Source organism: Pollachius pollachius (assembly GCF_949987615.1).
Source record: "Pollachius pollachius genome assembly, chromosome: 2".
NCBI classification, from domain to species: Eukaryota; Metazoa; Chordata; class Actinopteri; order Gadiformes; family Gadidae; genus Pollachius; species Pollachius pollachius.
In genome coordinates this window covers 10,982,277-11,008,755 of record NC_136935.1, presented here as the reverse complement: position 1 = coordinate 11,008,755, position 26,479 = coordinate 10,982,277, and the positions used below count along the sequence as shown (strand labels likewise).

At 47.0% G+C, this 26,479-nt stretch overlaps 1 protein-coding gene and 1 long non-coding RNA gene across 3 annotated transcripts; both read left to right on the top strand.

The window, feature by feature from the left end:
• The first annotated feature begins 578 nt into the window (after positions 1 to 578).
• LOC307070638 lies at positions 579 to 15,845 on the top strand. Of its 2 annotated transcripts, none has more exons than XR_013811566.1 (9): positions 579 to 7,640; positions 7,855 to 8,184; positions 8,297 to 8,579; positions 8,734 to 8,827; positions 14,013 to 14,098; positions 14,261 to 14,385; positions 14,520 to 14,612; positions 14,728 to 14,850; positions 15,488 to 15,845. It is a non-coding gene; the product is annotated as an uncharacterized lncRNA (long non-coding RNA). The 2 variants fall into 2 exon arrangements; XR_013811567.1 differs by having other exon boundaries at positions 579 to 7,874; positions 8,024 to 8,184.
• A 1,420-nt stretch (positions 15,846 to 17,265) lies between these two features.
• On the top strand, positions 17,266 to 21,978 carry vdac2 (voltage-dependent anion channel 2). Its single transcript, XM_079730091.1, has 9 exons — positions 17,266 to 17,389; positions 18,791 to 18,862; positions 18,943 to 18,992; positions 19,229 to 19,381; positions 19,479 to 19,531; positions 19,939 to 20,166; positions 20,357 to 20,507; positions 20,601 to 20,658; positions 20,932 to 21,978. Exons 2-9 carry the CDS (start codon positions 18,796 to 18,798, stop codon positions 21,021 to 21,023), a joined length of 852 nt encoding a protein of 283 aa, XP_079586217.1. The 5' UTR covers positions 17,266 to 17,389; positions 18,791 to 18,795; the 3' UTR covers positions 21,024 to 21,978.
• Positions 21,979 to 26,479: the final 4,501 nt, after the last annotated feature.

The following is a 26,479-nucleotide window of genomic DNA, read 5'->3' as shown; positions in this document are numbered from 1 at the left end:
GAAGACCCGGGAAACAAAGACTAAGGGAGTCTCTCTGTGGGAAGACCCGGGAAACAAAGACTAAGGGAGTCTCTCTGTGGGAAGACCCGGGAAACAAAGACTAAGGGAGTCTCTCTGTGGGAAGACCCGGGAAACAAAGACTAAGGGAGTCTCTCTGTGGGAAGACCCGGGAAACAAAGACTAAGGGAGTCTCTCTGTGGGAAGACCCGGGAAACAAAGACTAAGGGAGTCTCTCTGTGGGAAGACCCGGGAAACAAAGACTAAGGGAGTCTCTCTGTGGGAAGACCCGGGAAACAAAGACTAAGGGAGTCTCTCTGTGGGAAGACCCGGGAAACAAAGACTAAGGGAGTCTCTCTGTGGGAAGACCCGGGAAACAAAGACTAAGGGAGTCTCTCTGTGGGAAGACCCGGGAAACAAAGACTAAGGGAGTCTCTCTGTGGGAGGACCCGGGAAACAAAGACTAAGGGAGTCTCTCTGTGGGAAGACCCGGGAAACAAAGACTAAGGGAGTCTCTCTGTGGGAAGACCCGGGAAACAAAGACTATGGGAGTCTCTCTGTGGGAAGACCCGGGAAACAAAGACTAAGGGAGTCTCTCTGTGGGAGTCCCTCGAGGAAGACCTTGGAGGCCACGGTATTGCAGTTATGTGTCGTACGTCAATTATCGTTAGAATCTCTACTCATAGACGACGCCACAATAGATCCTCTGCTCGGCGTCGTAACCCATCCAATCTATGCCATTTACCCACCCTCGCCATCATTGACCTTGAAGTGATGGAGGACTCTGGAATTGCCAGACAGTGGTCAAAAAGGCAGACTCTATTTCGGCCTACGCATCCCTCAATACCCTCCATTTCCTGGCCCTGACAGAGACCTGGATCACTCCAGAGAACTCTGCCACTCCTGCTGCCCTTTCCACTGTTTACTCATTCTCACACGCCCCTAGACCTTCGGGGCGAGGAGGAGGGACCGGACTCCTCATCTCTCCGATGTGGTCCTATCAGGTCCTTCCACTAGAACACTTGGCCAGATCTGCATTTGAACTCCACGCTGTCACTGTCACCCTTCCTATTAATCTCTTCATTGTGGTAATCTACTGTCCCCCTGGTCCCCTTCGTGACTGCTATGACGAAATGGATGCCCTTCTCAGCTGCTTTCCTGAAAATGGCACACCACTCGTTATACTTGGCGACTTTAACATCCTGCCAGAGAAGTTGCACTCACCTGAATTAACCAACTTTTTTGCCACCTTTGACTTAACACTATCCCCTTCTCCTCCCACACACAGGGCAGGGAACCAGCTTGACCTGATATTCACAAGGTCCTGTGGCACCTCTGCTCTCTCTGTTACCCCACAACCCCGTTTCTGACCATCACTTTGTTGCTTTTTCTCTCCCCTTAAAGTCCTCTCCCCCCCTCCTCTCTAGTCCCTACATTGTCACCACCCGCCGCAACCTCAAAACTCTCTCTCCCTCTACGTTTGCCTCAACTGTTCTGTCTTCACTACCTTCTATTGAACAATTCTCTCAACTATCCACAGAGGAATCCTCTGACACTCTGCTATCCTCCCTCTCCTCCTCTTTGGACTCCCTCTGTCCCTTCCACTCCAGACCAGCGCGATCTTCACCCCCCGCTCCTTGGCTGTCTGAATCTCTGCGGACCCATAGAGCAGAGTTGCGGGCAGCTGAGAGGAAATGGAAGAGATCAGACTGTCCTAATGATCTATCTCACTATCTCTTTCTTCTCTCAGATTTCACCTCCACTGTGTCAACAGCCAAATCTGCCTTCTACCGGACCAAAATTAACTCCTCCGCCTCAAACCCCAGGAAACTGTTTTCCTTGTTCTCTTCCCTCCTCAACCCTCCCTCCCCTCCTCCTCCTTCCTGCCTCACTGCTGATGACTTTGTTACCTACTTTACCCAGAAAGTAAAGGACATTAGCTCCTCTTTTATCACTGCCACCATCCTCCCTCCCCCCACCCCCACCTCTGTCTTTACCCAATTCATCCCTCTCACCTCAGACGAGGTCAACAGAATTATAACATCTAACCATGCCACCACCTGCCCCTTTGACACTATCCCTTCCTCCCTCCTCCAGGCTGTGTCAAACGACATCCTGCCATTTCTCACCGCACTTATTAACTCCTCCCTCACTTCTGGCATTGTTCCAACGTCTTTCAAGAATGCCAGAATAAAGCCTCTCCTCAAAAAACCAACCCATGATACCACTGACATCCAGAATAACAGACCGGTATCTCTTCTTTCATTCCTCTCTAAAACATTGGAACGTGCCATCGCTAACCAACTGTCCTCCTATCTCTCATCTAACAACTTGCTTGACCCTCACCAGTCAGGCTTCAAAAAAGCACACTCCACTGAGACGACTCTCCTCGTGGTGACTGAGTCCCTCCGTGCGGCCAGAGCCTCGTCCCTCTCATCGGTTCTCATTCTCCTTGACCTGTCTGCAGCATTTGACACTGTGAACCACCAGATCCTCCTCGCCACTCTCGCCGAACTTGGCATAGCTGAATCTGCCCTTTCCTGGTTCACATCCTACCTGATGAATCGCACTTATCAGGTAACATGGAATGGCTCCTTGTCCAAACCTTGCACACTTGATACAGATGTCCCTCAAGGCTCTGTACTGGGGCCTCCTCTGTTCTCCCTCTACACCAGATCTCTGGGCTCTGTAATCACATCCCACGGCTCTTCCTATCACTGCTATGCTGATGACACTCAGCTATTTCTCTCCTTTCCCTCATCTGACAAAGCCCTGATTGCAACACGCATATCTGAATGTCTGGCAGAAGTCAGCACCTGGACAACTGCCCATCACCTGAGGCTTAACCTCAACAAGACTGAGCTCCTCCTAATACCAGGGAAAGATTGCCCACACATGGACTTACTGGTCACTGTTGAGAACATCACTGTATCTCCTGCTCGAACTGCCAAAAACCTTGGTGTAGTGTTGGACAATCAGTTATGCTGCACCGCAAACATCACTGCGGTGGCCCGATCCTGCAGATTTGCACTTTACAACATCCGCAGGATCCGGCCCTTCCTCACAAGGGAAGCAGCTCAGCTTCTAGTCCAATCACTGGTCATCTCCCACCTCGACTACTGCAACTCGCTCCTGGCTGGACTCCCTGCCTCTGCGATTAAACCCTTGCAGCGCATCCAGAATGCGGCAGCGCGCCTCGTGTTCAACCTACCAAAGTTCTCACATGTAACCCCCCTCTTCCGAGACCTCCACTGGCTCCCTGTAATAGCTCGCATCAGATTCAAGATGATGGTACTGGCATACAAGGCAGTCGATGGAACTGCCCCTGCCTACCTCCAAGCATTAGTAAAGCCACACACCCCAGCTCGATCCCTCCGCTCAACTACCTCAGCTGGACGTCTGGTACCGCCATCGCTAAGAGCAAGCAAAGGTCGATCAGCGAAGTCACAGCTTTTCTCTGTTTTGGGACCTCAGTGGTGGAACGAGCTCCCTACCGTTGTCAGGATCGCAGAGTCGCTCACCAGCTTCCGCAAAAGACTCAAAACTCACCTGTTCAGAGTTCACCTCGACTCTGCATAGAAACCAATGCACAGCCACCATTGAATGTTGTATGTCCTGGCACTTGTACATTGTACTTATTCAAGGTACTTAATTGTGTAGCATCTACAGTAGCTGCTATCATTGCTTTACACGGGGAATGGGTTAGCCTAGCGATTGTAATACTTGCACTTGGTTCTATGAACATCTTTACTGTACCGACAGCGATATATTGTTTCACTTCTTATGACAAATGTACTTATTGTAACAAATGCACTTATTGTAAGTCGCTTTGGATAAAAGCGTCTGCTAAATGCCCTAAATGTAAAATGTAAATTATAGATGTGTCCTCACTGTCCACACGGAAATGGCAAGAAACTTTTTGAAACCCAAAATATGATATTTATATATTATTTGGCTTGGATGGCTTTTCATTGTATCTTAAAATAGACTCTCCTTCAATGATAGGCCTACATCTTGCAAGTAATCAGTAACTCATAAGTAATTAACTTAAGTACTTAACAACTTAACATGCTCAGTGCTAAGAAATGTACTTATTCATGGTATATATCACCCATGTCCTGTATCCTAATTGGTGTCTAAATGGCAACATGTAACCAAAATATAAAGAGAATGGATAAGGAGAATACCCACTTCAAATGCCATATTTAATGTGGCACTTTCATTCTTCAATTGAATGTCATTTATTCTCTGCATTTTGTGTGACCCTCATGAATTTTATGTACTTTGAGTGTGTATATGTGCCTCCTTTTTTAAATGTATGTTTACAATGCTGTATTTTTATGTTCAATATTTCCTACTTAAATGTATTTTTCTTTTCTATTTGGACGCAGTCCTGTCTCGAGCTTACTACTGCTTAATGCCCTAAATGTAAATGTAAATGAGCTGTTGTTTGTAGAAAACAATATTTAGTTTGTGTGTGTGTGTGTGTGTGTGTGTGTGTGTGTGCGTGTGCGTGTGCGTGTGCGTGTGCGAGTGCGTGTGTGTGTGTGTGTTCGTGTGCGTGTGTGTGTGTGTGTGTGTGTTGCAGAGGTGAGTGAGGTTAGAGCACCCCCCTCCCCCGTCCATCTCTCTCTCCCCCTCTTTCTGTCTTTCAATGTCTCTCTCTTTCCCAGCCCACTACCCCCCCCCCCCCCCCTTTCTTTCGCTTCCTCCCTCTCCGCCCCCTTTCTGGCTTTCTCCAGCCCTGTTCTTCTCTCTCCATTCATCTCTCTTTCTTTTTAGCCAAGCTGCTACTTGTGACAGTTATTTCAATTCACCTACTGAATTGTGTAGCGGGAGCAAAGGGGAAAGATGCAAATTGTTAATCCTAACATCTAATCCGACAATAAACCATTCAATAAACATTGAATATAACTTAAAACGTGACTAAGCTAAACAGAATAAAGATCATGACTGAGTAACAGTTGAGGAAAACAATCTTGAAAGAGAAGGTACTATGCCTTCACATAAATTTGATTTTCCCTTGATTTTCTGATCTGGAAGAAAGACACAGAGCAGGGAAGGTTTTAACGGCACTTGATTTTCCTGCATCAGTGGACATCCAAAGTGAAGGCTTTAGTGGCTTTACTGGTTTGTGTTGTGGTTTCTTTCTTCTCTCTGACAACCGAGCTGAAGTGACTGTGGGGGACATGACTGAAAATCCTAAAAAGTACTCCAATATAAGTTATTTTGAAGTCAAATTAAAACTGAGAGCCATGTGTAAGGGCACAAACACACACACACACACACACACACACACACGTGTGCTCTCCGAACTTGTTGCAGGAAATTATCATAACAATTTCAACTCTGCCTCACCTAAACATTAAGAATAACATAAACTAAGTTAGTCGTTAGTTGTTGGTCATACCAACGTCCATACCAAAATAAATGAACATGAACTACTAAAATGAACTACTAAAAGTGCATCAGACACACCCACTTCACACCCACTTTTTCTTTAGGTTAGAGATGGTTAAGTTAAAGTATTAGGCTATTAGAGATCATTACGGTTTGGAATTGGGCAAGATAGTTAGGTTAGGGTTTTGGTCATTGTAAAGGTGTTTTCGGATATGGTTAAGTTCAGGTGTTAAAGAAGGTTCAGTTTAGGGTTTGAGTTAGTGTTCCTCATCCTCACCTTCAAAACCGCTTATCCGGGGTCGAGTCGTGGTGGCAGCAGCTCTAGCAGGGGCCCCAGACATCCCTTCCTGGGCCACATTGACAAGCTCTGATGGGGGGATCCCAAGGCGTCCCAAGCCAGTGTTGAGATATATTCTCTCAACTTAGTCCTGGGTCTTCCCCGAGGCCTACTCCCCACTGGACGTGTCTGGAACACCTCCCCAGGGAGGCGCCCAGTGGGCATCCTTACCAGAGGCCCGAACCGCCTCAACTGACTCCTTTCTAAGCAGCAGAGCAGCGGCTCTCATCCGAGTTCCTTCCAGATGGCTGAGCTTCTCCCCCTATCTCTAAGGGAGACTCCAGCCACCCTCCTGAGTGAAACCAATTCCGGCTGCTTGCACCCGCAATCTCGTCCTTTCGGTCATCAACAATCCTTCATGACCATAGGTGAGGGTACGAAGATCGACCAGAAGATCGAGAACTTTGCCTTCCGGGTCAGCTCTCTTTTCGTCACAATGGTGCGGGGGTTTGAGTTAGGGTTAGTTCAGGTAATATTAAATATGGTTATGCTAGGTATTGTACTTCCAGCCCATTAACTTGCCATCCCCACACTTATCCAGGAGGTGATCTTGAGGTGTGTCTTGTATTTAAGTGGCTGTGTTGTGTAGTGTGTTAGTCCCAGATAGATGTTTCTCATGGCTGTGATTGCTTAGGTAGCAAATAATTGTACAATTAACAATAAAGCAATCTACATGGTATGATCATAGCAGAGATGTGGACTCGAGTCACATGACTTGGACTCGAGTCATCATTTTGATGACTTCAGACTCGACTTAGACTTGACTGCTATTGACTTGAGACTTGACTCAGACTTTGCCTCTTTGACTTGTAATGACTCCACATGTCTTGAGTCAAAAACAATTATTGTTTGAGATATCTAACCTATTTCCCGCCTAGAAGGCTAGACACCCAAGACACAGTCACTTCCACTTCAATAATATCAAAACAAAATTTCAATATCGTTTATACTTTATTCAGAATAACAGTTTTAGTTTCATGTTGGCTGCGTTTTGAGTTGGTCCCATTGAAGCCGTCTGGCCAGCCTCTGCCACTTGAGACATCGTAACAAAATCATTGTTCAACCGTTTACCTTCGTTCAAAAAATATAACAAATCTACACACTCGTATCTTCAATAATATCTCAACTGAATTTCGATATAATTTATGCTTTCTTCAGAATCACAGTTTAAGTTTCATATCGGCTTCGTTTCAGTTGGTCTCATGGATTTACGTTGACGCTGGAGGTGAGGACGTTCAGCAGTGTGGCCATATTGGGCGTTTTTTGCCGCCCTATTGGGCTACTTTTAACAATTTAAGATTTTTGCGCATGCGCATATCATAACACATTAGAAGACAGAAACAATGAACATATTATAACTGTATTGATAAGAAATGACATTGGATGTCATTTCTTATGTACATTAGAGTGATATGTTGAAATTATGATCACTAGCCTACTAATGACATTATTAAGTAAAAATTCATGGTGACTTGTTTAAGACTTCAAAAAGTTTGGGACTTGGACTTGGACTCGACTTGGCTTTGGTGTGACTTTGACTTGGACTCGACTTGCCTTTCCCTGTCTTGACTTGGGACTCGACTCAGACGTGACTGCTAAGACTTGGGACTTACTTGGGACTTGCCAAACTGACTTTGTCCCATCTCTGGATCATAGTCAACATAACTGTTTTATAGTAAAACAATTGTATTGTATAATATATAACTACGTACGTATATAATAAGGAAGTTGCATTCTTGCTAAAAAAAGAAGAAGGGGGAAATAGCCTATAATTAGCCACTACTACTTCAAATACCGAAATGATTCACTTTCTTTTCTTTCCTTGTCACAAACGCTCACAAAGGCACTCTCTTTGTGAACATGGCTCCTTTTCCTGGTATCATTCTAACCCTCTTTGGAATTACAGGTCAGTCGCATTTCTTGAGTGGGATATAGACATAGTTGATAAATCTCTTGAGCCTGTTTTAGACCATGATGTTAATTGTGATGATTCTTTGGGAACTTCATCAAGAAGGGTAGGCCTCTTAAGCCGAAACCTGATGTGTATGTTTGTAATCTATTTCTGTATGATCTATTTCCCCCGCTCTATTTTAAATGATACATGTGTGGTTTGTGAACAGGAACTCACGGCATCACGACGGTGAGTAAAGAAGTGTCCGTGAAAGTAGGGGCCAGGGTTTCAATTCCATGTCTCTACGAACCGAGACATAAGAACAGTGTTAAGTACCTTTGTAAAGGATGGCCTTGGAGGTCTTGTTCTGAAGAAATCAAAACCAACTCCAAGAGTAGTTCTCCAGAAGGCCTGTACACAATCTCTGATGACCCGGATCAAGGGGTCTTCACCGTCACCATCAAAAGCCAAAAGGCGGGAACGCAATCCTACTGGTGTGCTGTGGAGAAACCTAGAGCCTTGGATGAGAAAACATGTTTCTAACTATTAGTCTCCAAAGGTGAGTATGTTTGGTTAACACACTAACGCTTAGATTAAACAAATAGGATTGAAATAGTTTTTTGAAAGAAGTCTATTTGAATGCTCTCTGATATAAGTTATTTCTTTTTCAGGCAAGTCCAGTCTGTATGTGGATCAACAGGAAATAAAAGGATTTGCGGGAGATAGTATTAATATCAGTTTTCACTCTAAAACACTCGGCAAACCAGGATGGTGTAAACTGGGCCACTGCAAGGAAAAACAGGATGGCTTAATTGAAGGTTCACAAGTCTCAATTGATACAAGCAAACAAGACGTTTTTGTGGTGACTATGAAAGACCTAGACATGGAAAGCAGTGGTTGGTACATATACAATACATCTAACCGTTGCTGTAAGCCCAACGACAACGACTACTAGTAAGTTTAAAATTGTGGCGTGAAAAGGGATTTAGAAAATGATTTTGCCAAATTGAAACATTTCCACTTGTATACATTATATATTTTATCAACAGGAAGTTGATTAATGAAATTGAGTAATCTAACTATGTTGTGGTATTTCCACATTATGCAGCAACCTCAACAACCGTCAGATCTTTGTCAGAAGTGGTGTCCACCAAAAAGAGTACGGACGGGGAACTTGACCATGAACTTAGCAACGTAGCGAGGTCAGTTCCATTTTGCTCTCCTCGGTGACCTCACCCAAATGTATTTTGCATCCGACAGTATTTCATTTAAATGGGTGGAAATGTGTGATGGCTGTTGTGGCATCCCGCCCCTGAAGCCTCGGCCTGAACGGTCCCGTGGGACCGTGAAGGACGGGGTGTACCACCCCCACCCACCAGCCGGCGACGGAGAGCACCGGGTCCTTCCCCCCAATCAGGGTGATTGGGGGACACCTGGCCGAAAACCGGGGAGCCATCTTAAGAGGAGGGCCAGACCAAGAGCACGGGAGAGGCAGAGACACACATGGACTGCAGAGGCGTGAGGCTCACGGAGACCCACGCGCACCCTTATCCTGTCTTTGTTACGTGCAATAAACGCCGAAGTCGGCTTAAACCAACCGTTGCCACGTGCTTTCCTGATACACGGCTCATTCTCCAAGCCGGAGACCACATATGGTGGAGAATGCAGGCAGGCTGAGCGTTCCCACTACTACTACCCCACCATGCAGAACCCGGACGGAGCCGCGGCGTTGGCTGCCCAACAACACCAGCGGGAGACCACCGAGAGCCTCGCCCTGCTCCGCGAGGCTGTGATACGGCTGACTCAGCACGCCGTCCACGCTGCGCCGACCGCCGCCCCGACCAGCCGCCTCACTACGCTGGGACCGGAGGACGATGTGGAGGCTTACCTCGAGGTATTCGAGCGGACCGCACAGAGGGAAGCCTGGCCAGAGGAGCAGTGGGGGCACATAATAGCGCCGTTCCTCACCGGACCCGCCCAGCAGGCGAGCCAGGACCTGCCGGCGGACGTCGCCCGCCAGTACCCGGCGCTCAAACAGGCCATACTGGCCTATTACGGGCACAACCTCGCGGCGCGCGCACAGCGCGCGCAGGACTGGCGGTTTGACGCGCAGGGGGCTGTGCGCACACAGATCGCGCAGCACAGCCGGCTGGTGAAGCGGTGGCTGACAACGGGAGAGGGACCCAACCCGGTCGACCGGGTGATTATCGACCGCACCCTGCGGCGACTCCCGCCGGACGACCGCCGCGTGCTGGCCCACCACCATCCTGCCACCGTGGACGACCTGGTCCTACAGCTGGAGAGCTGGCAGGTGGCCCAGCTCCTGAACGTTAGACCCGCCCCAGCCCCCCGGCGCGCCGAGCCCCGCCAAGACCCAAGGGGACCGCCTGTCAGGACCCCGGCTCCCGGCTCCACCCCACCGAGCGCGGTACCGGTGAACCAGGAGGTGCGGCGCTGCTTCGGGTGCGGTCAGCCCGGCCACGTCGCTCGCTATTGCCCGAGGGGACGGGATGTATCGATGCCGTCGGCATACGCAGATCCGGGGGTGGATCACACCTGCATGTTGGCGACCTGCTGGTCGCAGGGAACCTCGGGTAGCCCGACGATCCCGGCGCGGGTCATGAACCGGGACACGCAGGCCCTCTTGGACACTGGCAGTGCGGTTACTCTCCTTCGCCCCGACCTGGCGGGGGGGAAGGCGGGGGAACCAATGGAGGTGGCCTGCGTTCACGGGGACACCCGGACCTACCCCACGTGCCACGTGGTTGTCCGCACCCCAAACGGGGTGTTCACAATTAGGGCGGGGATTGTCCCCCACCTACCGGTCCCCGTGCTGATCGGGAGGGACTGCCCGATCTTCCACCGGCTGTGGGACCCGACGCGGGAGCGACGGAGCTGGAGAGGCCCACCCCGCAGAGGGGCGCGGGGGGGTCGGCAGGCCTTCGGGGCCACCCGGCGTCCACCATCCCCGGGGGAGCTGACGGCGGAGGACGAGGAGTCAGAGGGGAACGGACCTTCCCCACCGGGGACCCCGGGGCACTCAGCGAGAGGTCCCATCCGGAGCGAGACACCGGAACCTACCCCCGACACCACGGAGACCCTCACAGCCTCCGAGCAGCCAGACCCGCCGGGAGACCCGGAGAGCTCCCCCCTCACGGAGTTCTCGGACTTCTTACCCGGGGGGGGGGAAGGCTCGTCCCGACCCGGCCAGTTCGCCACCGCTCAGCTCCAGGATGAGGCCCTCAAGCACGCCTGGAGCCACGTCCTGGTTCATGACGGGCAGGCCCGAGACTTGGTGAGTCACACACCGCACCCATACTTCAGCACCAGGGGGGGGCTGTTGTACCGAGTAGCCTCCGGGGAGGGGGGAGTGAGGGAACAGCTAGTGGTGCCCCGTCCCTACGTCAGTAAAGTGCTTTTTATGGCCCACACCCACCTCCTGGGGGCCCACCTGGGCATGGACAAGACCCGGGAGCGGGTCCTAGCCAGGTTCTATTGGCCGGGGGTTAAGCGGGATGTTGAGCGCCACTGCCAGGGGTGCCCCGAGTGCCAGCTGGTAGCCCCCCGGGCCACCGCTAGACACCCCCTCATTCCCATGCCCATCATCGAGACCCCCTTCGAGCGTTTGGCATTAGACATCGTGGGCCCCCTTCCCAAGACCAGCCGGGGCCACCGTTACATTTTGGTGCTAATCGACTACGCCACCCGGTACCCCGAGGCCCTTCCCCTACGCGCCGCCACCGCCAAGGCCGTCGCCCGTGAACTTATGCTCCTCTTCAGCCGGGTGGGGATAGCAAAGGAGGTGCTCACCGATCAGGGGTTGTGCTTCATGTCGCGGGTGATGAAGGGGGTCCTCAGCCTCCTGCAGGTGAAGCAGCTCCGGACCTCAGTGTACCACCCCCAGACGGACGGCCTGGTCGAGCGGTTTAACAAGACCCTTAAGCAGATGCTTAAGAAGGTCATGCAGGCCGACGGGAAGAACTGGGACCAACTACTACCCCACGTACTGTTCGCGGTACGGGAGGTCCCTCAGGCGTCCACCGGGTTCTCCCCCTTCGAGCTGCTGTACGGGCGGAGGCCCCGCGGGATCCTGGACATCGCCAAGGAGGCCTGGGAGAGCCAGCCATCCCCCCACCGCACCACCGTGGACCACGTGGAGCAGGTGCGTGACCGCATGGCCCGGGTGTGGCCCATCGTCCGGGGGCACCTCCAGCAAGCGCAGCAGGCCCAGGCGAGGGTCTATAATCGAGGAGCCCAGCTGAGGACCTTTCAGCCAGGGGAACTGGTCCTGGTCCTGGTCCCCACGGCGGAGTGCCGGTTCCTGGCCAAGTGGCAGGGACCCTACGAGGTGGTGGAACGCGTGGGCGAGGTGAACTACCGGGTCCGCCAGCCAGGGAGGCAGAAGCCGACACAGCTATACCACGTCAATCTCCTGAAGCAGTGGAGGGGGGGGGAGCAGACACCCCCCGACCCCACTCCCTTGTCCCTGGCGGCCCGGCCGGAGATCCCGGAGGTCCCGGTGGGGGAGGACCTCAGCCCGGCCCAGAGGCACGACCTGGACGATATCGTCCTCCAGCATCGGGACGTGTTCTCCGACCTGCCGGGGAGGACTACCGCCGCCCGCCACGACATCCGGACGGCGCCCGGCATACGGGTAAGGGTTCCGCCCTACAGGATCCCAGAGGCCCGGAGGGAGGACATCCGGACCGAGGTGCGCCGAATGCTGCAGCTCGGGGTGATAGAGGAGTCACGCAGCGCCTGGTGCAGCCCGGTGGTCCTGGTGCCGAAGCCGGATGGAACCTTTAGGTTCTGCAACGACTTCAGGCGGCTGAACGAGGCATCGGAGTTCGACGCCTACCCCATGCCCCGGGTCGACGAACTTATCGAGCGCCTGGGCCCGGCGCGGTACCTGTCGACCCTGGACCTGACCAAGGGGTACTGGCAGGTGCCGTTGACCCGTGCGGCCCGGGAAAAGACGGCGTTTTCCACCCCGGGGGACTGTACCAGTACACAGTCCTCTCTTTCGGGGTACACGGCGCCCCAGCCACATTCCAGCGGATGATGGACCAACTCCTGAGGCCCCACCAGGATTACGCGGCGGCATACATTGATGACATCATCATTTACAGCCCCAGCTGGGATATCCACGTCTGCCAGCTGAGGGCCGTGCTGGGAGAGCTGCGCAAGGCGGGCCTCACCGCCAACCCTGCCAAGTGTCGCCTCGGGAGAGAGGAGACGACGTACCTGGGGTACCGGGTCGGGAGAGGGACGGTGCGGCCGCAGGAAGGCAAGGTAGCCGCCATACGGGCCTGGCCGCAACCCAGGACTAAGAAGCAGATAAAGGCGTTCTTGGGGCTGGTGGGCTACTATCAGCGCTTCATTCCCGGGTACGCCACGCTGGCCAGCCCCATGAACGACCTAACCCGTAAGGCCTTGCCGGATCGGGTCACCTGGTCAGAGGCGGCGGACCGGGCGTTCAAGACGCTCCAGGAGGCCCTGTGCTCCGAACCGGTACTAATCACACCTGACTTTAACCTCCCTGTGATTGTCCACACAGACGCCTCGGAGGTGGGACTCGGGGGGGGTCTTGTCCCAGGTCCGGGCCGGAGAGGAGCACCCGATAACCTACGTCAGCCGGAAGCTCCTCCCCAATGAGCGCAACTACTCCACCGTGGAGAAGGAGGCCCTGGCCATTAAATGGTGCCTGGAGAAGTTGCGCTACTACCTCCTGGGGAGGGAGTTCACCCTAGTCACCGACCACGCCCCCCTGAAGTGGATTGCGGGGGCCAAGAATACAAACGCCCGGGTGACACGGTGGTTCCTGGCTCTCCAGGATTTCCGGTTCCGGGTGGACCACCGACCGGGCCGCGAGCATGCCAACGCCGACGCCCTGTCACGCCGGGATGCCTGTCTGGGTGGGTTCCCCAGAGACCAGGGGCTTGAGCAAACGGGGGGGGAGTGTGGCATCCCGCCCCTGAAGCCTCGGCCTGAACGGTCCCGTGGGACCGTGAAGGACGGGGTGTACCACCCACCAGCCGGCGACGGAGAGCACCGGGTCCTTCCCCCCAATCAGGGTGATTGGGGGACACCTGGCCGAAAACCGGGGAGCCATCTTAAGAGGAGGGCCAGACCAAGAGCACGGGAGAGGCAGAGACACATGGACTGCAGAGGCGTGAGGCTCACGGAGACCCACGCGCACCCTTATCCTGTCTTTGTTACGTGCAATAAACGCCGAAGTCGGCTTAAACCAACCGTTGCCACGTGCTTTCCTGATACACTGTGTTGGATACACGGCTCATTCTCCAAGCCGGAGACCACACTGTTAAAAGTAAAATGGTACAAATACGCATAACAGTTTTGTCAATAAAGAGTGCTCTTTCTTTACAGAAACAACCTGAAAATCCTGCTCCTCCCTTTGGGCCTATTGCTGTTCATTATATTAGTGGCCCTGTTCGTTTGGTGGATGTTCCACAGTAAGTTGAAACATTACTTTCCATTTCAAATTTGAGTACAATTTTTAATTGTTTTTTTATTTGTTTATCTGTTTAATTTTTTATTTTATCTTATGTATTTCTTTGAGACCCATTTTATTGTTAGCTGGTTATGTTTACAAAAATGATATTTTTTTCTTTCAGGACGAGCCAAAAGAAAACGTACAGCATTCACAGTAAGATGAGGATACATTTTGATTTACTCTCCATACCACCCTTACAGAGTAAATCATACCCTGAAATCGAATTAAAGCTCTGACCCAGAGGGGGTACGTTTGTATTCTGCCATAAATATGTTAAATGTAAAATGCTATTTGAAGTCTATTAATTGACAAGAAAGTAATACAACAACATCGGAACAAATGTAACACGATCTGACAATGTTGTCTCTTCTCCGATCAAGGGGTTGTCTGAAACAGACGTTGTTTATAGTAGCGTGATGCCGATGCATTCCAGGGCACCACAGAATATACCTACTGGTGACATGAATCTCAAGGTAAACCCTCTTCTGGTGATTCATTTAATTCATGCATTCATTTATTGAATCATGCCTTCTTTCATTTGGACTTCCATTCTTTTATTCCTTACTTTTTGTTTGCTCATTCATTCAGAAAAACCTGCAGGAGGATGGAAATGTAACATTGTCTTATTGGCCCTCATCCAAGAATATATAATGTATAGTAAATCATCCATGCCATTCAATTGATCATACGCTAGGGACTTCAACACTTAAGGTGACTTTCCTTCACATTTTTAGTAGGCTACTATTTATGTTACATGTATACAATATAAATGGGTCCTCCCTGTAAACTATCCAGAAATTATCCACTAGTAATTATTAACAACTGTGTCCCCCCCCCTCACAAACACAGGCACACAGAAACATACACACCCATACACCCCCCGCCCCACACACACACACACACACACACACACACACACACACACACACACACACACACACACACACACACACACACACACACACACTCTAATAAACACACCATTACAAACACACACACAATTACAAACACACACAAACATACACACACTTACGAACGAAGCCTCGTACCGGCTTCGTTTTAAGCTGTTCTCATTGAAGGCATCTGCCCATTCTGACACTCATACTTCTTAAGACATCGTAACTCATTTATTCAAATGTTTACCTTTTGTTCCAACCATTTAACAAATCTACACACTTGTATCTTCGGAATTTCGATATCATTTAAACTTTATTCAGAATCACAGTTTTAGTTTCATACCGGCTTCTAGTGATGGGTCGTTCGCGACTGAATCAGTTTGAATGAACAAATCTTTAACAAGAATGACCCGAATTGATTCTTCTCTCTCGTTCGTCTCGTTCGTTGTCAGACTCGTCTCCTCCCAGACTCATTGACTCGCTGTTCGTTCACTGACTGTGAGTGGTGAAGGGGGAAGAGGCTTAGGGCCCTATTTTAACGGTCTGAAACGCAAGTGAGAAGCGCCAAGGGCAAGTAGCTTCGTGGGTGGTTCTACGATTCACCGCTACCGGAAACTTGACTGAACGAACAAACGATTCTGAACGACTCTTCTTGGCAACTGACCGATGCGAACTGAATCAAGGAAAAGAATCATTGAATCCATCACTACTGGCTTCATTTTCAGTTGGTCTCATTGATTTACATTGACGCTGGAGTGTGAGCACTACAGCACTCACCGCATTTTCTGCAGGAAGTGCATTTTCAGTTATTAATTGTTATCTAAATGAAAAACATGTAAGCAGTTCCAAAATAAAGTTGTTATAGTCTTCTATACTCTACTGTACTATATTCAATGATCAATAATTAATGATTCAATAAATAACTATATACATTTGATTATTATTATGAAGCATAACAGCATTTAAACATTTCGGGAACCTAAATGAGCTCGCTTTGCCCCTTTGTTTAATTTCATTTTTAAATGTGTTCATTTTGTTGTCTTATCCCTCAATTTATAAATTACCTAGCTATTTAGGCCTATACATTTAGCAGCATAGCCTATTTCCTACAAATCTGTCCTCTGCAAGTCTAAAGTATAAAAAAATTATGGGGGCCAATAGCATAGCACAAGTGGGCATATTATATGCAAATACTGTACATACTTTACATACACATAGTTTGAATAAGGTTTGACATAATGTGTTGTGTGATCATGGCGTTTCATGTGATCACTCAAAAAAACGGAATTATGATAAAGATTAAACTACAGATGAAACAAGGGCATGCGCGCGTGCGTGCGTGCGTGTGTGAGTGTGTGTGTGTGTGTTTGTGTGTAAATTTGCTTTGGAGTTTTGAATCAATCTGTTCTAGAATATTTTTTATTTCAATATTTTAAATTACTCATGATTATTATTATTATTATTATGTATTTACCCCTATTTTATTATGATTATGGCCCTCAGTAATCTATAGTCCTCTAATTTAGCTGCCGCTATCTATCCTACTCTACAATATTGTTCCATACACAAAATAAATAAATGCAAATACAAAACTCAAAGGCGTAATTATCTTGACTGAATTGTAAGTACAAGTCAGAATGTCAGTGTGGTTTTAATACAACACAAGTAATATTTCTATACAGGCACATATTCGGCTTGCCTGAGATTGGGTGTGACACACGTGGGTGTTACCCACCACAGGGTGTGACGTGTGCTCGGATGATGACTGATTGGTTAGGATTCCAGTGGAAGTCTCCTGTGTCAAGTCAATGTAAATTAGCTTCAGTAAGACTTCCTGTTAGAGGCTCTGGCGCAATCATTTTTGGATTTTACGTTGTATAAAAATTAACAATAAATTATTTCCAATTGCCGATTTAAACACGGCATACTGAAATTGTGCATTTCTTAATCACCCATAATCAAACCATTGCATATGTTATGCCGTGCTTCATTTACAAGCTCTTCTGTTGCTGTGGTTCTAGGTTTGTAATATACATTATTCCGTCAGCTAACCCTATACAATCATAAAACAACTTAACTTGGTTTTCCTCATGAATGAATGAACAATAATTTTCTCTTAAATATCTACAATAATATTATGTTGCAATTTAGAAATTTGAAACCGGAGGACTTTTACTTTGAATAAAGACAGCCTTCCACAAAGGAAGGGCTCATTTTCTAAATTAGGCAACTTGACTCGGCTCAGTCTCCTTCAGCTCGCCCTCCAACCCTGTGAAGTCTGCATTGGCCGTGCGGTGTGAGAAACATTGTATTTCAAAGTCACTTTAGTACCCTGCTATCACCAACGCTTACCGGTAAGAAACTCATGTATTGGTCGGCGTGCGTTGACACGTTAACAGGACAGATCTACGGATAACTCGGGTTTATGTCCTGGAGTCCCATCTCCGCCGGTAGGCTGCAGGCTAGTAAAAATAGCTCGGCTAGCTTTACAAAGCATGCTGCAAGTCTTACACATGCCGCTCTTCCCACAAGTCGGCCAACCATGTTGTCTAAATAACCTCTTGAACTGCACGTTTATAATATTACAATTATGCACCCGCTGCTGTATATCTACCTTGTTTAAGAGCTGTTAAAAAACCTGGTCCTTGACTATTAGCTCCAACTCTATCCGTATTGTACCCTTAGCCTAACAATAGTCGACTTTCACGATATTGTTAGCTGATGACTATAAGAAGTTATTCATCAATGCTTAATTTATGTTGTATCATTATTATAGCACTTTGTGTGCTTTCCTTGGTTACGTAAGCCAACCAAAATGTAAATTGGTTAAGTTAGCAGGGGGACCTATGGGCAATGTCGACCAGTGCGTCAAAATGGTTTCTATCAGTTAACCTTGCCCACCTGCTCGCCTGACATTTAGCTACACTGCTCCCCTTAGGATAATGACTTGTTTATGGAAATTTTTTGTCGCCAAGAACGAAGTGGTTGAAAAAGTGTTGTTCATACTTTTAGCTATTGGCATGTTCCTTCTCTTCCTTCTGACTCGGTGCACATTATTTGGGTGGCGTCAACATGCACATACATGCAAGATCTTATAAACTGCGTCCTGACAGTTGGCCCCGTACTAAAACGTATGATTTAAACCCTCCCATGAGCTGGCGAAGTGCTAGATGAGTGACGTTCAACATTGTCAAGCCTATTCACCACCACCCTGTTGTATTAGGGATTCTGCAGTTGGACAACTAATGATAGCGTTGGAGCCTACACGATGAAACCTAGAGTTTCCGAACATTAGTGCTATGTTTACTACAGGAAATAATATTTTATCCATTCTTTAAGGAAATGGTGTTTATCCTTTTGACATGAGGATAATGTTCACAGGATGGCCAACTGCCAACTTCCCTGGACAAACCAGATTCACACTATACTCTATACTATCAATGTCGCTTGCTATTGGTGTTAATAAAGAATACATTGAGAAATTGGAAAAACATACCTACATTAGTATTGCCGATAATTTTACTTTGAGTGTCTTAGTCATGGTAGCTCAGGTACAGGATATACTCATTCAGATTACTTCAAGTACCTCTGAGAACCAGCATCTGTAGTCCTCAATGTAAATTGAATAAAATTATTTACACAACAAAAATATTTTATCGTTTTTTTTCTCATTGCATTTATTTTGTTTTGTAAAGTTGGTAAGCAAATATGAAAGATTTGTATTATTATTATTATTATATTTTCTTTCTCCACAGCTAAAATGGCTGTGCCTCCCTGCTATGCTGATCTGGGCAAATCTGCCAAGGACATTTTCAACAAGGGCTATGGTATGGCATCTAATTGTTTACACTCATAACCTTGGTGACTGGCGAGAGTTGGCTTTAAATTAAATATTTTTGTTCTTTAGGATTTGGCCTGGTGAAACTCGATGTGAAGACCAAGTCATCAAGTGGAGTGGTAAGCATGTTTTTTGTTTATTTTTTAATTGTTAATAATATGAAGTTGATTACTTGATGAGGCGCAAGGTGGGGGTCACCAAGTGGATTAAATCCCTTAATTTGGGTTCTTCTTCCATACATGAGGGGCTTGGCATGGTAGCGCTTTCTTCTAGCCTGCCGTTACATTCATACATAGCCAACACCCCACACTCCCCCCTCTTGACACTTGTTTACATCTGACCGGCGACCTTGCAGGAGTTCAAAACAGCTGGTTCCTCCAACACCGACACCAGCAAAGTGGCCGGCACCCTGGAAACCAAATACAAGAGGTCGGAGTACGGCCTGACCTTCACAGAGAAGTGGAACACTGACAATACCCTGGGAACAGAAATCACCATTGAAGATCAGGTAACCAGCAAGGCATATTCATGCAACGAATAGTAAACAAAAAGTTTGAACTGAACACATGAATTGGTGATTGTCTAACTTGATGGTTTTCTTCCAGATTGCCAAGGGACTGAAGTTGACCTTTGACACAACCTTCTCACCAAACACTGGGTAGGTCCAGGTCCAAATCCATTGTCTGGTTAGCATAAGCAGTTTTTAACCTGAACACTGGTAAAGGCAGCTTGGTAGAATCTCAAAATGTCTACTTTGGGGTAGGGAATTCACATTGCATATACGGTTATGTATTATTGTGCCCGAAAATGGCCTGCATCTGCGCTGTGATTATCTTATTCTTTATGGTTTCTCTATTGTGCCTGTTCCACATTTTCTTTTGTGCTGGTCAACTCACTGCAAACAGAGTCAAACAGAGTTTGAGTCTGAAGAGAGTGGTTCTTGTAAAGTCACTATCAACTAAATTCAAGCTCTGTGGCCTAGGGATTCTGAAGAGAGTGGTTCTTGTGAAGTACAGATTCATTACTTCATTCAAACTCCTTTTTTTTCCCCCTTTTCCTTAAAAGGAAGAAGAGCGGAAAGGTCAAGACCGCCTACAAGCGCGAGTTCGTCAACCTGGGCTGCGACGTGGACTTCGACTTCGCCGGACCCACCATTCATGGTGCCGCCGTTGTCGGCTACGAGGGCTGGCTCGCCGGGTACCAGATGACCTTTGACACAGCCAAGTCCAAGATGTCCCAGAACAACTTTGCTGTGGGCTACAAGACGGGAGACTTCCAGCTGCATACCAATGTGTAAGTATAGAAGACTCCTCTAACATGACTGTTTAGTGTTTCTCTGTAGGGTACCTCTCAGTACACAGGATGTACACCTTCCGATATATTGAGGACCTACCTCCCATTATACTGTCTTTTTTCAAATGGGCAACTGAAAGATGTAGTTTTGGCTGTGTTATCTCCTCTCATCCCCATTTGTTTTCCAAAGCAATGATGGTGCTGAGTTTGGAGGCTCCATCTACCAGAAGGTGAGCGACACGCTGGAGACATCCGTTAATCTGGCCTGGACCGCTGGCAGCAACAGCACGCGCTTTGGCATTGCCGCCAAATACCAGCTGGACAAGGATGCTACCCTTAGTGTAAGTCACTGCCGCTACTTCTGCCGAGCTCTGATTTGTATAATGGTATTGTGGTCCTGACTTGTGGTTGTGCATTTTATTTTCCCTCTTTAGGCTAAAGTGAACAATACCAGCCTTGTTGGTGTTGGCTACACCCAGACTCTTAGACCAGGTAAGCCGTAGCCCTTTTTTTTTTTTTTTTACTTTTGGTCGGCCTTTAAAATTATTCATACAACTTTTTTTCTATAAGTCAACTAGGTTTTGCTTCCATTCTTTTAAAGTGATATGCCACTTTAAAACCAATGCAATTTAAATGCTATAGTTCCCTTTTTCTTCGTCACCAAATGGATTTTTCTTATTCTTTTAATGTAGGCACTTTTGTTTAATGGATTTTCCTTTTAGGTTCTATAATTCATAAGCTAATGGCTTCTCTCTTTGACTGCAGGTGTCAAGCTCACCCTGTCGGCGCTGGTAGATGGCAAGAACATCAACGCTGGTGGCCACAAGCTCGGCCTGGGTCTGGAGCTGGAGGCCTAAGGCTTTTTTCAAACATGGGGAGACTAGGGAATATCAGAAGAATCTGGCCTTAAATGTATTTTTCCACCTCAAACCAGCAAGGGCATTTCTTGAAGGGATTGGTCGAAAAGGCTAGGACAATGAACGGTCATTAAAGAGTACCACTTTTCCAACAGGTGCTCCCCTTATTGGGAAAAATCACCTTTCTTTTGGGAGGCGGTGCTTTTTACTTTATAGTCGTATCCATTAAACTGCACTGTTTGTGGCGAGTGTTGTCTATTGACTTTTAAAATACTTTATCCAAGTCAAAATCTGCTTGTGATGTTTTTGTCCCCTCTGGCCCTCCTTGCCTTGCGCTAATCCCTCAAAACTTGTAACCTGGCGAGCCAATCAGCAGATTTTTTATTAAGGCAAGTTCCAACGCAACCTGTCCTTAAGTTTTGTCATTCTGACCGTCTGATATTCCCCCTCGTCATCTGAAACCTAACCTTTTCGTACGCAAACCATATTAAGTACTCTAGGCTTGTTCCTCTTCCTTTTTATTTAAAATGCTGTTATACCTTCCTTCATTATGCACTTGATGATACACCTAACACTCGAGTTGTGTTCTGCTTGGTCCTGGCCAATGAGGGTTGGAGATTGGATTTCTCTTGAAGGCTATACTTGTGACCCTCCCTTGAATAGTGCAATTTTTGGGGGGTATAAACAAAAATAATGTATCTGAAGTTTGAGGAAACCCTTTTAATAAACGTTGGCTGAAACAGGCAGGCTTTTTCTTCTGTTTATTCACTTTAGCAGGTACCCGGGCGCATACTTAAGGTTCACAGTGATGCCAAACTAGTTTGTTGTCCTGGTTGGGGGGTTGAAATTGTGGGCACTTGGTCATGTGCCTTGAACTTGGCAGTAGAGACCACACCCACAGGAAATCTGGAAGGTCCTAATGTGTGTTACTTTTGAATAAAGTCTTTGAACTCAAGTTTTGTCTCAAGTGTAGACCTACTTTATTTTTGTTTACTCTAAACTTATGTATGATTGCTCTTAAGAATATTGGCATTGCACAATGTGCCCATATGTTAAAGTAATTTGCAAGCTTGTAATTTCTGATCCTGGTAAATTTGAGGCAATTGGGTGCAACCGATCACAGCTCCAAATAACGCACCACAGCGCCAACACTACTTCCATGGACCTATTAAAGTAGCAGTTAGGGCTAGGGTTAACCAGCAGTTGGGTGACTACCACTCACCCAACTGGTTTCCGATTACGGTAGAATACATACATTTGTATCAAAATGTGTTGAGAAAATATCCACGTTAACAAAAGAACAATTCATTTATTTTATTTTGAATCATTTAATCTTAGACCCTTAGTGAAAATATAGGCTATTTGTACTTCATATATGTAAATTTGACCAATTGCGGTCTTTCACTTGACAAAATTGTGAGGACTAGGCTTGGCGGAATCTTCTGATGGTACACTTGTTTCCGACAGATGGACTTCTCTGAAACACACTCAATTAAACCTGACAGTTAGCCTGCCACCGACCAGGTTAGTTTGGTCGGATGAATGGCCATGGTTACTTAGCAGAGATCCCTCAAGTCACGTTAATGGAACGGAACTTCAAACTGAAAGTAGCGAGGTTCAGCAAAATAAGCCCGGCTTTGCATTTAGCTAGGTTGAAGGATTACCCCTCTGGTCTTGCAAGTTCACATTGTTTATGAAATATGTAAACTTGAATATCTGCATGGTCTCAGAAGGCTGTGTTTAGCAGTTGCAGTATGAAAACACATACCTTTGACTACATCTGCCCTACTTTGTTTGACATCCATATTCAAACCAAATTAAACGTTATGTAATTAGGGAGATTGTTAGGCATCAGTTGGCAGCATGTCATTCAAAATTAATATTTTTTAAAAGGCTCACATTGGGGTTAAAAAGTAATTGGAAAAACCTATAAAACCTTGAATGGAAAACATGTCATTTTGAATTTGTTTTATTGGTTTTCTTTTCAGGCAATGTATAATTTGCTTCAGTTCTGATGTAAAGCAGCCTACATCCAGCATTTTATTAATAGATTAACATCATGCTGTTTACACATTAATATTTTCACAGTGTTGATGTATATCATCAGGTTTCCAAAGGGCTATTGCAAAACATTGTAAGCATTTGACCATGTCTTGTTTACCGATGACATGGTCATGATGTTTAATTCTCATCTTGTCTTTGGTCACAACTGATCTTTTGCCTCAACGACGTCTATTGGTTTAGTTTTCTCATCTTCAGCCTTCCCATAATCACCCCCATTCAAACTGGAGGTTGAAATATCTTGATCATGGCCTGAGGGTTTGGTCTTCTCGACCTGATACGATTCAGCGGTCCGGCATTTAGAAGGCTCTTCACTAGACTTGAGGAGGTCTTCAGGCTTGTGAGATGTTTCTGTTTTCTGGATTGTGTTGCTTGTTTCTTCACTAGATTTTGGCAGCCCTTGGTAAGTTTTGGTTTTTGGGATTGCGCTACTTGTTTGACCCTGCTGTGATTCTTTGACATCTTCAGTTTTCTCCACCTTCACCTCAGACCAACCACTGGTTTGGCTTTCAGTAGCTGATCCACTAGAAAAGATTGGTACAACAGGCTTTTGAGAGGTTTCTGCCTTGCAGATTGTGCTGCTTGGTATCTCCTGTTGTAATGCTTTGACATCTTCAGTCTTCTTCACCTTTGCCTCAGAGTTTTCAGTTTCAGTTTTCTTGAGCGTGGTGCTTGTTTTCTCCTGTTCTAATTCCTTGAGATCTACAGGCTTCTCTGTCTCAGACGCCCCACTGGTTTGGCTTTTAGAAGGTTCTCCACTAGGCTTTAAGGGGACTTCAGGCTCTTGCAACGTTTCAGTTTTCCGAACCGGGCTTCTTATCTCCTGCTCTAATTCTTTGAGATCAGCAGTTTTACCCTCCTTCACATCAGAAAAACCAATGGAGGGTTTAGAGGGTTCTCCACCAGACTTGGGAGGTTCTTGAGAAGTTTCAGTTTTCTGGACTGGGCTGCTTGTTATCTCCTGCTCTGATTCTACGAGGTATACTGTTTTCTCAAACTCTATATCTGATGTCTCACTGGGTTGAATTTCTGATAGCTCTTCAACACACTTAACTGGGACGTCAGGGGCATGAGAAGTTTCTGTTTCTGTTTTCCAGGCTGGGCTGCGTGATATCTCCTGTTGTAATACTTTGAAATCTGCAGTTTTCTCCGCTTTTGCCTCAAAGATGCCAATAGGTTGGTATTCAAAAGGTTCTCTACTAGGCTTGAGAGGTTCTTGAGATGTTTCTGTTTTCTGGACTGTGCTACTTGTTACTTGCTCCTGCTGTGATTCGTTGACACCTTCAGGTTGGTCCACCTGCACCTCAGACGATCCACTGGTTTGGCTTTCAGAAGATTTTCCACTAGGCTTGAGGCTGTCTTTAGGCTCATGTGGTGCTTCCATTTTATGGACACGGTGGTTTGTTATCTCCTGTTGTAAATCTTTGAGAACTGCAGTTTTCCCCGAATCAGAAATATCATGGATTAGGCTTTCAGAAGGATCTCCACCAGACTTCAGGGGGATGCCAGGCACTTGAGATATTTCTGTTGCCGTTTCATGGACTGTGCTGCTTGGTATCTCCGGTTCTAATGCTTTGACATCTTTAATCTTCTCTACCTTTGTCACAGGTAATACTATGGGTTGACTTTCAGAAGGATCTGCACTAATCTTGAGAGGTTTTTCAGAAGTTTCTGTTTTCTTGAGCGGGCTGCTGGTTTTCTCCTGCTCTAATTCCTTGAGATCTACAGTCTTCTCTGCCTCAGATGCCCCACTGGTTTGGCTTTCAGAAGGTTCTCCACTAGACTTTAAGGGGACTTCAGGCTTTTGAAATGTTTCAGTTTTCTGAACAGGGCTTCTTACCTCCTGTTCTAATTGTTTGAGATCAGCAGTTTTCTCCACCTTCACATCAGAAAATCGAATGGGTTGACTTTCAGAGGGTTCTCCTCTAAACTTGGGAGGTTCTTGAGAAGGTTCAGTTTTCTGGACTGGGCTGATGGTTTTCTTATGCTCTGATCCTTTGAGGTATACAGTTTTCTCTTCCTCTACATCGGATGTCTCACTGGGTTGAATTTCAAACTGCTCTTCAACAGACTTGACGGGGACTTCAGGCTCATGAGAAGGTTCTGTTTCGGTTTTCCAGACTGGGCTGCTTGATATCTCCTGTTGTAATTCTTTGACATCTGCAATTTTCTCTGCCTTTGCCTCAAAGATACCAATGGGTTGGTATTCAGAAGGTTCCCCACTAGGCATGAGAGTCTCTTGAGATGTTTCTGTTTTTTGGACTGTGCTACTTGTTACTTGCTCCTGCTGTGATTCTTTGACACCTTCAGATTTGTCTACCTTCACCTCAGACGATCCACTAATTTTGAGCGGTTTTTGAGAAGATTCTGTTTTCTTGAGCGGGCTGCTGATTTTCTCCTGCTCTAATTCCTTGAGATCTACAGTCCTCTCTGCCTCAGATGCCCCACTGGTTTGGCTTTCAGAAGGTTCTCCACTAGACTTTAAGGGGACTTCAGGCTTTTGAAATGTTTCAGTTTTCTGAACTGGGCTTCTTATCTCCTGTTCTAATTGTTTGAGATCAGCAGTTTTCTCCACCTTCACATCAGAAAATCGAATGGGTTGACTTTCAGAGGGTTCTCCTCTAAACTTGGGAGGTTCTTGAGAAGGTTCAGTTTTCTGGACTGGGCTGATGGTTTTCTTATGCTCTGATCCTTTGAGGTATACAGTTTTCTCTTCCCCTACATCGGATGTCTCACTGGGTTGAATTTCAAACTGCTCTTCAACAGACTTGACGGGGACTTCAGGCTCATGAGAAGGTTCTGTTTCGGTTTTCCAGACTGGGCTGCTTGATATCTCCTGTTGTAATTCTTTGACATCTGCAATTTTCTCCGCCTTTGCCTCAAAGATACCAATGGGTTGGTATTCAGAAGGTTCTCCACTAGGCATGAGAGTCTCTTGAGATGTTTCTGTTTTTTGGACTGTGCTACTTGTTACTTGCTCCTGCTGTGATTCTTTGACACCTTCAGATTTGTCTACCTTCACCTCAGATGATCCACTAATTTTGAGCGGTTTTTGAGAAGATTCTGTTTTCTTGAGCGGGCTGCTGGTTTTCTCCTGCTCTAATTCCTTGAGATCTACAGTCCTCTCTGCCTCAGATGCCCCACTGGTTTGGCTTTCAGAAGGTTCTCCAGTAGACTTTAAGGGGACTTCAGGCTTTTGAAATGTTTCAGTTTTCTGAACTGGGCTTCTTATCTCCTGTTCTAATTGTTTGAGATCAGCAGTTTTCTCCACCTTCACATCAGAAAATCGAATGGGTTGACTTTCAGAGGGTTCTCCTCTAAACTTGGGAGGTTCTTGAGAAGGTTCAGTTTTCTGGACTGGGCTGATGGTTTTCTCATGCTCTGATCCTTTGAGG

What these genes read in the sequence shown, in the direction of transcription:
- vdac2 (XM_079730091.1), top strand. Translation starts at nt 18,796, where the DNA reads ATGGCTGTGCCTCCCTGCTATGCTGATCTGGGCAAATCTGCCAAGGAC. An exon ending in AAATCACCATTGAAGATCAG is followed by an intron (nt 19,382 to 19,478) that starts GTAACCAGCAAG and finishes GTTTTCTTCCAG; the next exon opens with ATTGCCAAGGGACTGAAGTT. An exon ending in TTCCAGCTGCATACCAATGT is followed by an intron (nt 20,167 to 20,356) that starts GTAAGTATAGAA and finishes TGTTTTCCAAAG; the next exon opens with CAATGATGGTGCTGAGTTTG.